Below are 12,868 nucleotides of genomic sequence, written 5' to 3'. Positions count from 1 at the left end.
TGCACTGTAAACTGGACATGTGGGATTCAAAGGAGGGGAAATGGGTAGGAAGGAAAGATCTGATTAAACAAACGATGCAGTTGCTATTGGAAAATGTAGGATCCAGAGTTGACAAAGTGTGGAATATGGCCCACACTTGGCTCCTGCTGCTTAAATTTTGACCACTTTTTAAAAATTCAGCCTCTTGTGAGTCGCCCAGCCTAATACAAGAGTGCTTCTTTAAATAATCAAAGGCCATAATTGTTAAAATCTCTGATGAGCTGGGAAACCATAGGCAACAATCTTGATTACAGACAAGAGCATCAAGCCAGACATACATCTTGTTTTGGCCATGAAACAAAAACAACACAAAAAAATGTATCTAAGGGATACATGAATCTAGAGCTGCAATGATAACAGTCAAAAGAAAATGAATCTGCCACTATTCTGTTCATCATTTTTCAAATTTTAAGCAAAAATGCCATATACATGATGGTTTCGTGTTTTGAAATGTGAGAATTCACTCTTTTTTTGGTCTTACAGCTGATGTCATTCACATACACTGAAAATATTCCAACAGGAAATATATAAGGACCAATTCAGAATTGTAAATTGAACAAATTTGGGGTTTGTACCGTTAATCAGACAAAGCAACACATCTAGAGATGACTGTAGGGCCTAGGATAACCCGAAAATACAGCAGATTAATCAATAATGAGAATAATCATGAGCTGCAGCCCTACATGAAACTACAGTTGATAGCAGCTGCAATGAACTTCAAATCAGAAAATTGGTTTTTTTTTTCCTGGATCAGTGCACTTTGAAATTTGGGAAGGTTCCTTTGTTTTCAGGCTCTGAAACAGCAGCCCATAAAGTTGACCTCAAAGAGCTGCATGTCTGTCTGTGACCTAATGACAAAATGAAACAACAGTTCAATCAGATTTGGGTTGTTGTCTATTATACCTCTTACACACAACACACACACACACACACACACAAACACACACAAACACACAAACACACACAAACACACAGTCCAGATCTCGCGCAAAACAAGCACCACTGTACAGATGTGTTGATTGTCACAGCAGAGGATGAAGGGCATGGATGTATACTGCTTATATGTGAGAGCAAGTGATGTGCACACCATCATTTAACACATTCACTTACAAAGACCTCCACATTTACAAACACACACACACACACACACACACGTACGCACGCCAAGTCAGACACAGTAATCCAGTGAGCATTTGGGACAGATTAGATAAAATGTCATGGCGGGACACTCACTTGAGCTTTAAACATTTTACTTAGAAAGGCACAAACTATGATTTCCTGGTAAATTATTTTGATGTAAGAAATAAAAATTGAAAGACATATCTCTTTTTTTCACGTAAATCGACAACATTTTTTCGGCCATAACTCAGATATAAGCGTTGACTCTTCCTAGATCAGTCTTTATTAAGTTGTTTTCTTAATTGTTAATTTCAAACCTAAAGTTTTCCATGGTAATTGTTTTTTTTTTTTTCCAAAAGTGCAATAATAATAAGAGAGCTTAATATCTGTTTCTCTCAATCTTCCACAGTACCTGAGGCCAGTGACTGTGCTACAAAGTCCACGTTGACAGACAAAAAGAAAGCCAGAGTGAGGAAAAGAACTGAACTCCAGAAACACTACAACATAAAAATAAGTTTTCAATGCAGGGATTTGACTTTGAAAACTGAGGATTCAATTACAAAAAAAAAGAAAGAAAAAAAAGACATAAAAATCCTCCAAATTCTGTTTTATAGATGAAATGCTTCCTGTGTCGCTCAGATTTAACATCAGCATAGTTCACCTTTTTCCTCTTTACCTTGATCCCAAAACACACACCAAAGGAAGAAAAGAAAAAAAACAAAAAACAGTTTCCTTAGGAGCAGATTTCTTTCACTTGAACCACTCAAGTGGTTCCCCCTGATCAACAGCTGACTGTTTGAACAACACGCGTTCTTATGGAATCTAAACAATAACTGTTTCAAACAGTATCTTTTTTCATATTCACGCCACGGTATTCGAGTTTCATTGTTACAGCTTTTTTTACTTTTTCTCAAGCCCCCCGTTGTAATGCAGGTACGTTTATTTTTCGTTGATAAAGGAATCAAGAGTCTGTTGTGGAGTCAGTAGGACTGCAACATTCCTTTAACTCGCCAGTAGCCGGGGAGCACTGAGAACGAGAAAGAGAGCGCGAGGGGGGGAGGTACAGAGTGACAGGGGGGTAAGGTGAGAGGGATAAAGAGGTGAGGGGGAAGCTGGAAAGAGATAAGGGACGGGGGGTCTGTGTAGTTGCTTCCTTTTAAAACTTGACAGTGACCACAATGTTTCAAGTTCTCTCCGTTCTCTTCTTTCACTTGTGCCTCTGGAGGGCTTTCCTCTTTCTCCTTTTGAAGAAACAACAGCACCTGCAGGAAAACAAAGAAACACTTCAATTTAGGATCAAAGACGTCATAAGACACACATCCAGAAAAATGAGATGTTGATGTTTCTATAAAGCACTTAACATGCTGCTTGTTAAGACGTCAGGACGTTGTTAGGGTTGGATTTCAACACTGCTTTAATTTTAAATCTGTTTTCCTGATTCACTAAACTTTCAATTTCACTTTGTTATTTACTGCATTCAGTGCGTTTACATGCACTTAAATAAACACAGTCAACTTTCTCTTATAAATCTTTTACTTTAGATGTCATGAAAATAAGAAAATCTGGCTTCTGTAGTTGAGGTAGAGGAATAGAGGGTGAGATTTCTCCTGGAGAAAACATATTCTTGGTTATGTGTGCAGGTAACCAAGTTTCTAATCAGCTTTTTTCAAGTATGCATGTGCCTGACAGAGTTTACAAAGGAGAGAAAATGCAGATGCATTCTCATATAGATGACAGACATTTGATAAACAACAGATCTAATCAATAATATACCGCAAAGACTTGTCTGTCTACGTTGTGATGTATTTAATGGTCTAATAGGCAGAGCAACTCTGTTTATTTAGTTGCTTGCATTAAAAGGTACATTATACAAACTCCTCCACCACTGCCTGGTTTGCTGTTGACAGAAACTGTTGACTCTGCCCTCAAGCGCCCTCTACTGGCTGCATCTATGCCAATATAGAGGATGCATGGAAGTATGAGGGCACTAGTTTCGTACATAAAATGAGTATAAATGAGTCTTAAAATAGAAACCAACACAAAGTGCTGGATCTTAATCTAAAGGACGGTTTCCAATACTCAACTGCTATTTCTAAAACTGTGGCCAGGAAGCAAAGTTGCAACATCTTCTATCACGACTGGAGTTAAAATGAATCATGCTTCCAACACATGGTCAGAATAGGGAATACATCTGTTTACTCATCTACTGCATCTATACACACACTCACAATAAATACATGTAAAGGTGTTCTCTGTAACATGGTTCCTCTGAGTAAACAGGTTTGTTGAATGTGTGTAAACGTACTGATTAAAGGTCACAGGTTTCACTTTAACTGGTCACAATCACCCAAATTATATTTGCAAATAAAAGCTGCACCAAAAGAGATTAAATAAGGATGCATACTGGATTTGGGCTTGTTAAAATGTTATTAAAGAAGGGTTCGACAGGCTATCGGCCTGGCTGATTAGTGGGGCCAATATTTTGCATTTTGCCGATTATCTGTAGCGACACTTTATTTTAATGATTGCTGATAAAGTTAAGTAATTGAAAAGGCAACGAAATTGTCAGCATGGGAGGAACTTTTACTTTGAAAAATTTCAGGGAGCTATTTTTACTTATTGACTTTCTATCTAAGTTTTTACTTGGCTTGCTGCGTATGTAACATGCTGTTTATGATGTTCAACATTTCACTTTTTAATAAATATTTGGTAAAAAAAAGTTTCAATTCAAGTTCAATTCAACAATTTCAGTCGACCCTTATATTAAACCTCAACACTACTGCTCCTCTACGAGTCTGAACAGGTGTTTCGTACTTGGTTTCGTCAGCCACTTCAACCTCAGTGGGAGCGGTGATGGGAGCGTTGGAGTGTCCCGCTGTGGGATCATCAGTGTTCAGCTCGCCATTCGTTGAGCTCATCACCTGCAAGAGTACAAAAAGGACACCGGACTGCTTAAAAATACGTTACACAACGAGCCGCTGACTGCAGGGTGGTGATGAACATTCACATAAAAATATGTAACTTTGATTATCTCTATTGATCTGCCCACTCAGATAAGGAGAGCAGTCCAGCACGTAACCTGGAAAGGCCCGACTAAAGCAACGTCACAGAACTGTAAAGAACAGGTTCACCTTTTTTTTCTGTCTGCCTTAAAATAAAAGTCAGCGTGCCACATGGACGATGTAATCAGTCCTCCTGGTTTAACTTCTCATGAGGAGGTCCTTTTTTTAACGTTAGAGATGGATCTAAGATGGATCCTTCAACTGTGTAAATATACGTTCCAAGGTTCAACTAAAGCTAAAATTAAGTTTCAGCAGTTTGAGTTAGACACATCAAGTGAACATCTATTACAATTACAGTATTTGTAGCATAAAATTCCCACTTTATGCTGCTGTCTGTCCACTGCAGCTCAGCACAGACACACCGTGGAAACATTAACAGGAAATTTCATACCAAAAAAGACCAACTTGATGTGCTTCAGTGTCACGTGAGCTTCAGATAAACTTTGAAACAGGGTTCGTACAAATATGGGCGAGTCAAGGACTTTCAAGTACTTTTTCAAGCACTCATTTTTATTTTCAAGGATGAAATCATTTTCTCCACAACCATCTGTTGCAAGAAAATTGTGCAACCTTTAAAATGGAGCAAACATGCTTCCACAGCCTAAAATCAACAAATTATTAATTCACTTTTGCTTATTTACTACCAAAGTACAGCTCAAAACTCGTGCTAACAGCTGAAACTACTCTGGTGAGCGTGTTTCGCAGACTAGGGAAACATCCTGGTACCAACCATTTACTGGTGTTTACCAGAGATTGACACTCATACGGCAATAGCAAATAACCACAGCGATTCTTAACTTCCTAGTTTAAAACCTTTAACTAATACATTTCATAAAATAATGTCATAATCATTGTGTTCAACTCTCAATTATATTCAAGTACTTTTTCAAGGACCAAGTTAAAAAATATCTGATTTTCCAGGTATTTCAAGACTTGAATTCTTGAGGGGTGAATTCAAATACCTTATGCACCTAAAGCACGCAATACAAACTGTTGAAATAAATGTTTATAGCTTGAGGACTCTTAATTGTGCCCCCTCTCTTCTAGCATTAGAACATGAAGAGCTGTAACAGCATAACGACGCCTGCTTCAATTCACTAATGTATATGTGGGCATGATCGCCGTTTTAAGACACTTAAAAAAACTGAACCTGTCCTTTAGAAGCTGTAATTCTATTAGCCAACACTAGATGGCATATTTGTGCCACATTTACTACAGAAGCCTCTGATTTCTTGATACACAATCGTTCTTTTGACAAAATGAATTTATGAAAATAAGCAAGACTTTAATTAATACTTTAGATTATCATATTCTTTTACTAATAAGGAAGCCGAAAAACCAAAATGCACTGCACTGCTTTTGGCCTATAAGCTTGTTTTTCTAATGATCTAAGAATCTTTATTTCATGAGGTTTGCGTGACAGTTGCGGTTGAATGTCATCTTTGCATGGCCCTTCCTGCGGGCAGCCTACAGCAGATGAGGCGAGTAAAGCAGTGAGAGCAAACAGAACAGGCAAAGCACTGACACACTGGGATTTAAACAGTCTGACGCAGACACAGAGAGAGAGAGTCAACAGAGAGCACCTGACAGGCAGGCGGTGTGGAGTCAGTGAGAAGGGGGTCAGACAAACACAGAACTACGTGGCTTCATGCATTCGCCACCAGAGCAGCAGCAGTAGCAGCAGCAGTACCTGAACAGAGCCCCCCAGCCGCTCAGCTGTGAGGTGCGACCCCAGAGTCTCCTTATTGGTCACTGGAGTGGGCTGAGACTCACTTCCTTTGGGCTCAGGCGACTTGACGCAAAGAGCAAAAAGGGTTGAGGCAGGTGGTCATGAGGTGGTGAGGAGGGGAGAGGGGCGAGGTTGTGGGGTCAGGGGTGAGGCAGTGAGGTGGGATTGGGGTGAGGGGAGAGGTTTGGTGGGAGGAGGGACAAAGAGGAGGGGGAGTGAATGAAAAAAAAAGGAACAAAAACAAAAAAATTATAGAAGACATCTTCCAAGCAGAAGCAGGCTTGTTAAGACAAACTATGTTAATAGAGGAGTAGAGGGAAGCAAAAATTTATGCGAAGCACAGATCAACACACTAATAAAGTCATGCAGGAGTAAAAGAAAACAGCCTTGATCACCTCAACTATCACTGCATATTTAATACAACACTGACAATTATCTGTTACCGGATAACAGCATTACTTCAACTAGAGCCTCAGTTTGTTTGTTTTTTAATAAACATTGTGCTTTCATTTGCAGACTTAAAAATGTTCTTTATCCTCTTCTCACTGGCAAATATAACCTGTAGATACACAGACAGTAGCACGTTCTCTTTTGATGCAGCCGACTGTTTAAACCAGGATGTTACAGGTTTTTACAGTCATGACCAGTGGGCACTGGACTGGAGGTGGTGCTTTGCTTCAAAAAAGTGGCAAGTTGCTGCCAAGCCAATCGCGTTAAATGGAGAGCAGTAAAAAAAAAAAAAAGGTTAGAGTCCACTGCAGTAAGTCAATCATAAAATCTAATGGACTCCATGTTTGGCTTTACGGGAAACAATGAGTCAGACTCAACAAGCAAAACAACTTGATTGGTACCATGATTCGAGTCTATCAGAAGGATTTCACAATCATTTTCTACTTAAACTCTTCAATTATTATCCCCCCATTAAACTAACATAGAAGACAAGGCTCGGATAGCATGCCAATAAAAGGAATAAAACAAAAAGTCAACACTTTGTCACACACTAAGCATATAGCTTGTCATTACTGGTATGAACAATGCAATTTGCATTTTCAACTCATGCATGCAATGACTGGAGCTTAGAGTGGCAAGGTGTGAGGAATAAATTGAAGCCGAAAGGGGTGCTTTGTTTCACAGCTGGAGCACCTGCCGCATGATCGTGCATGTTGGTTCATTTACTGGTAAAGCATCAATTTTGTAAAAGTCTTATTGTCCGACAGAGACTCAGAGGAGAGATGATGTCACTGCCGAGCAGTCAGACTGTAGACAGGGACGGAAATGTAGAAGGACGGAGAAGTGGAACTGAACAGCAGCCATTTTCTCAAGGTAGCCGATTACACTCGGACACAACAGTGTCAACAGAGGCATGGCAGAGGAACCTGAACGGCAGGGTTGGTTGGCTGGCTGGTCAGTTGGTTGGTCGGCAAATTGGCGGGTGGGTGTGGTGTTTGATGTGTTTCAATGCTGATGACCTCACCTGGTTTTTGGTCTGCTGTTGTGCTTTGTCTCTGCTGCTGGGCTGCAGGGGCGTGTCACTGGGGATAGGGCCAATCGGCGTGGGCTGCAGGAAACACAGCGAAACAAACAGTGTCAAAATGGAGACAATTTAAACGGCACTTATTATGAACATTTTCAGGTTCATACTTGTGTTTTCACTGGTACATGCTTGCATGCTTCGCTAGTCAAAAATCACTTTACTCTCTGCATACTGTCTGTGCTACAACACCTCTGTTTGAACAACTCCATTTTAATGCCCGTGTCCTGAAGCCCCACTCCTGAAAAATCCCAGTCTACACTGATCTGTCCAGCATTGCCGCATCTTGGTGTATCTGCACTGTTGTTGCAGCTGGGGCAATGACTGTAACAGAGTATAATGGCACTTTCCACCGTGACAAATCAACCCAAACCCCAAAAAGCTTTTCAACTCTTTAAAAGAGGACAGAAATATGATCAGGAATCGTGAGAAATTAACATCAGCAACCAAGACTACACGTCTCCTGACATTAGCGTATAGCTACATGTAACAGTTCACTTGCAGCAAAGGAATTACTGTGTATTATAGCGGCATTTCTACTGTTAAAAATCACCAATTCAAGCTTCAAAAAACAAACTGACAAGTTGCAGCAAGAATATGAACCCATCAGTGACCAAAATTAAAGGTTTTCTCATGTTAGCATGTAGCTACATGTAACAGTGTAGGTTAAATATGGTGAACATTTGCGGTAGCATGCCTCGAGCAGGTGACCATGTAAAGAAATCTTTCACTCGCTGACATCAGGTTGTCAAGAAAATTGAAAAACACACTTTAAATACAATTAAGAGAAAATCTGCTTTGAATTAAGCAAAATATACATATATTTAGCACCCATGATGTGAGAAATTTTACATAAAAGGGTTTGCAAAAAGAAGCAGTTATGATCCAGTGATAAATTATCAGAGAGAGAGCAATTGAGCATCTGCTGCCGTGAGACTCGATGGTCCAATCAAAGGATTTCGGAGGGAAAGGAGGGGGAGGATGAGTGGTTTCGTTAAGAGGCACTCACAAGTGATTTGCCGACCCAGTCATATTCATAGTCAAAGACATAGCCGTTCCTGTCGAACAGATCAGTGAAGAGCTTCCTCAAGTAGTCATAATCAGGCTTCTCAAAGAAGTCCAGCCTCCTCACATAGCGCAGGTAGGTGGCCATCTCTTCTGTAGCAAAAGAGGACGTTGTTAAATTAGAAATCTGGTTGAATGAAGAAGAAATGAAATAAGACACTAAACACTTGGTGATACTGACCAGGGAAGCTTTCACACAGCACTTCAATGGGTGTAGCTCGCTTGGTGTCGCCAATTTTCTGATACCTCTCCTTCAAAGTGTCCGCCTTGAAGGGAGATGGGGAAAAGTACATATTCCACTCAAAATTGGAGCAAACACATAACTGCAGACAGTGTAAACGAATAGGTGTAATATTCAAATGCGTTATATATTGAGCGTTTGAGTTGCAGACAGATGCAAATCCTCTGGTTAGTCATTCTGAATTCTTGAGTCATGACACAGATACGTGCAGCACCGCAGGCTGGTGAAAACCAGCTTCCTCTGCCATGGCACTTTAGACTTTCACCCAGTCACCAGTATCATCCCAAACCACTTGAGCAGCAAGCTATGACTTTGACTCAAACAGAGACCTGCAGCATTTCAATGTTTAAAGCAAATTACGTAAATGACGATATTTGTCACAACAATAAAAATGTTGTTCGTATAGGGAGATCATGGGGTCAATCTATGTCCATCATGTCACCTGAATTTTTCCCAAAACTTTTGCAGAAGGATACTTATATTTGACAGCAGGGATTAGTGTGCAGAAAGCCTTCTTTGGGACGCATGATGGATAATTCTTGTCTTACGGTACAGCTGGACATTGCAGTTTCAAGTTTTATACATAAAAGGGATAGATAAATTTTTTTTTTTTAAAGATTATTTTTTAGGGGATTTTTCCCTTTATTTTATAGGTTAGCTATAGATTAACAGATAATATGGGAGAGAGAGAGGGAATGACACGCAGCAAAGGACCACAGGCAGGAATCGAACCCGGGCCGCTGCAAAGCCTTCAGCATATGGGGCACACAATCTGTGTGAGCTTGAGGCCATCCCGGAAAGTTCCAATTTTTGATGTGGGCCCCACAGTAGATGTCAGCCCCCAGTTTGGGGAAGCTGGTCGGAGTCCAACACGGAAGCTAAGCAATGTACTGCTATGGAAGGGGGTCAGCAGCAAAACATATTTAAGCCACCTAAATCAATATCAGTTTCAATATACACTATACTGAAAGTATATTCAACACTTTACCTTTCAGCAGACAGCCGGTTTCAACAAGAAAATTGTTAACTGCTTCAATCCCCCATCTATGCTCCCGTCAAAGCCCCCCAGACCCCACTAAGTAAAACAGTCATTTTAGTTGCTCAACACAGGAGCTGCTTCCACGTCCAACTCAAGCCTGCTTCTCCAAATTAGGGGTGTGGCAACTGAAATCTGCTCCTTGTAATATGCTATATATGAATAAGCACATCATATAACCCCACTTCAAAAAAATCAGAACTATCCCTTCAAAAAGACTCATTTCATACCAGTTGATTGTATTTACAATGGTTGCCCGTCCCCCAACTGGCTTGTATATTTTCAACTATGCATGATGGGTCCTCACGCTCATATTATTGTTGACTATCACCTGGGATTAATCAGACCGGAAAAACTTCTTCCACTCATCTGGTGACCATAACTCTTAACCCGCTGCACTACACAAAAATGACTCTACAGGGTTGCATACTGTTGTACTCCATCTGGTCACTTTACTCCTTCATTGTATTTTGATTCTGTCATGTTGTGTGTAGGTGAGAACTTGTTTTGGCCCGAGCCGCCCGTCAACCCCCACATTCATACATCCTTCACATTCATCCACCGCAAGCTTCCTCCCACATAGCAAATGTTCAGATGAGGTGTCGTGTCTTCTAGTCTTTTCTATGAACACCTTTGATTTTGACGCCCGCAAACAGCCCAGCAACTCTGTGCAGTTATAACCTGCCCTCCAGGCACCTGTCATCACACTGTTTTCTTAGTGCTTATAGCTCTTTCTCAGTAAACTGTTCAGATGCAGTGCAAGTGTGGAGGTGGATTTCTCTTGTTGCGTGTGACTGCTTATGGAGAAACATGTATGCAAATGCAAGAAAAAGCCCACATCTACAGGGCCAAAGACTTTATTTTTCTAGTCACTTACTTTGTAGGAAGTGATGACAAATTACTTTTTAAAAAAAGACAAAAATATTAGCTCAGATATCCAGAAGTTTCTCTTTACAGTAGATTTGTAATGAAACCACATTTTAAAGAGTTTAAAGGAGTTTACAACTCTGGTCCGTGGATTTGAGGTAATTGGGACCAACTTTACCCTTTGCTGCCACCAGCTGTTCTATCACACACAGTAGTAACTAAGGTAGAAAACTATATTTCATGATCCTTCATTAACAAACAAATGAGATCGAATATTTGTTGTAGATACATGGATCTGATGATATAACACAGTTTGTTAGCATGTGGTTATGGTATGAGTAGGATAGCACTTACAATCCACCTTATTTCAGGTGGTGAACCAAAGATGCCATTGTGACAGTAAGTTAGCTTTGTAGACGACTAACAAGACTAACTTGGTTTCATGAGTTATATTTAGTTTGTACTGAGTTTGAATGAATAGTGTTTTACATTGAGTTAACAAGGCAATAAAGTCTTAATTTTGTAAAAAGAGAGAATTTGGAATGGTGTATGTTTGCATATTTCTTTTTAATGCATAGGTGCAAGAACAGGGCGAAAGAGAGTTCTTAAACTAGTGAGTGTGACACACTTTACAGCCCCGCTGCCATGTGCTGTCACCATAACAACAAACCATGACTATTTTCTTTTATATTAGTCAAATTCAAAAACATTCCCATGTCCTTTCTACCAATTCTATCTCTGTGTATTCAACAAACAGTACAGTTAGATCAGTGGAAAGACCAGCAAATTTCACCAGTGAGAGAGGATGATGGTGTAAATAGCAGGTTCTCCTTGCCAGAGGTCATGTGGATGACAGGTTTGACAGTGACATTGTACTGACAAGTGCAGCAGGAAAAGGTACATTTCTGTGCTAAGTATTACTAGGATTACAGGAGTCTGCTGTAAAACAGTATGTGCCAAAACATGGATGATGTCACATGATATGCCACAGTACCTTTAGGCCCTGCCAGGGGAGGCTACCTCTGAGGAAGTACATGAACATGTGACCCAGTGCCTCCAAATCATCCCTTCTGCTTTGCTCTGGAAGAGATGGAACGTGGTTACCGATAAGAAAGAAATTCATTTTACAACCAGCTGGAAAGGTTAACAGGAGACAGTGGTAAATACAGCATGATTATTCAGGAGTTCAAATTAACCATTTAGAGTATAAAAGGCCTTAATTAAGCCAAGCAGTGGGGCAATGCTGCGCCACGGAGGGTCAACCATGTGCAGCACTCTCACAAGTAGACAAGAAGAACTAATCAGTGAGCTCAAACCCTGAGGCGATTGGGTGGACTTAAAACACACAAACTGTTGACTCTCAAAGGCACATGGTTGATCACCACTGCCATAGATTAAAAACAGCAAAGTGAAAAAAGAGGAAATGCTTCAAACAATCAAGAAATGAATCAGAGAAATCCTATTAAAGACAGATGAAATTAAAAAACACCTAATGTCCAGTAACTTCTAGTAAAAACAGCATAAAAATGGCATTTGTTTATAAGGCTGTGTAAATACTGGTAATGTATTTGTATACAAAACAGTTAGGGCATCTCCATTAAACTGAACTTAAATGCAAGCACATCTTATCTGTGTAAATTTGAAGGGATTACCAAACCACAGTCCTGCTCCACAGACTTTCTTACCCTTTCCCAAGTGTGTGTTGATGCTCATGTAGCGTGCCGTCCCAGTCAGACTCTTGTGCTCCCGGTAGGGGATGTGTTTTTTGGTCTCGGGGTCTATATACTCTTTGGCCAGACCAAAGTCAATGATGTGGATGGTGTGCTGCCTCTTGCTTCCGGGCCGCCCAACCAGGAAGTTTTCTGGCTTCACGTCTCTGTATATCAGACTCTTGGTGTGGACATACTCCATCCGTGTTATCTGGACGAGCAACAAACAGATCAAAATTAGTCAATGGAATTTAAAATCACTCGATTATCCAGACATTGAAGACAGATGCTTTTAGCAAACATCATAGCTTTATTACATTATTATTTTCAGCTGAAGTGAAAAATATTTTAGCAGCGCAAATATCTGAAATTTAAATAATTAAGCTAATGAAGCCAAAGTTGCACTATGTTTTCTGTAAAGCCTGAAATCACAAAAGTCATTTCATCTAAATACACTCTTGCTGTGCTCC

The 12,868-nt window shown here is 40.2% G+C and overlaps 1 protein-coding gene across 5 annotated transcripts in view; it reads right to left on the bottom strand.

Moving 5' to 3' along the window:
- Positions 1-1,272: 1,272 nt before the first annotated feature.
- csnk1g2b (casein kinase 1, gamma 2b) overlaps positions 1,273-12,868 on the bottom strand; it is a 48,702-nt gene continuing 37,106 nt past the window's right edge. For 2 of the 5 annotated variants that reach the window (XM_088077567.1, XM_088077568.1), the window contains exons 5-12: positions 12,375-12,609; positions 11,684-11,769; positions 8,727-8,811; positions 8,490-8,638; positions 7,424-7,507; positions 5,911-6,012; positions 3,973-4,079; positions 1,273-2,420 (exon numbers count right to left, since the gene is read on the bottom strand). In XM_088077567.1, the coding sequence (XP_087933693.1) occupies positions 2,366-2,420; positions 3,973-4,079; positions 5,911-6,012; positions 7,424-7,507; positions 8,490-8,638; positions 8,727-8,811; positions 11,684-11,769; positions 12,375-12,609 (903 nt within the window). In that variant the 3' untranslated portion in view covers positions 1,273-2,365. The remainder of the gene's footprint in view (positions 2,421-3,972; positions 4,080-5,910; positions 6,013-7,423; positions 7,508-8,489; positions 8,639-8,726; positions 8,812-11,683; positions 11,770-12,374; positions 12,610-12,868) is intronic. The other 3 variants (XM_088077569.1, XM_042515025.2, XM_042515039.2) reach the window with 3 other exon arrangements.

Source organism: Plectropomus leopardus, chromosome 5 (genome assembly GCF_026936395.1).
Source record: "Plectropomus leopardus strain MGB_pleo_1.0 chromosome 5, ASM2693639v1, whole genome shotgun sequence".
NCBI lineage: Eukaryota > Metazoa > Chordata > Actinopteri > Perciformes > Serranidae > Plectropomus > Plectropomus leopardus.
This window is presented reverse-complemented; position numbering and strand designations above follow the sequence as displayed.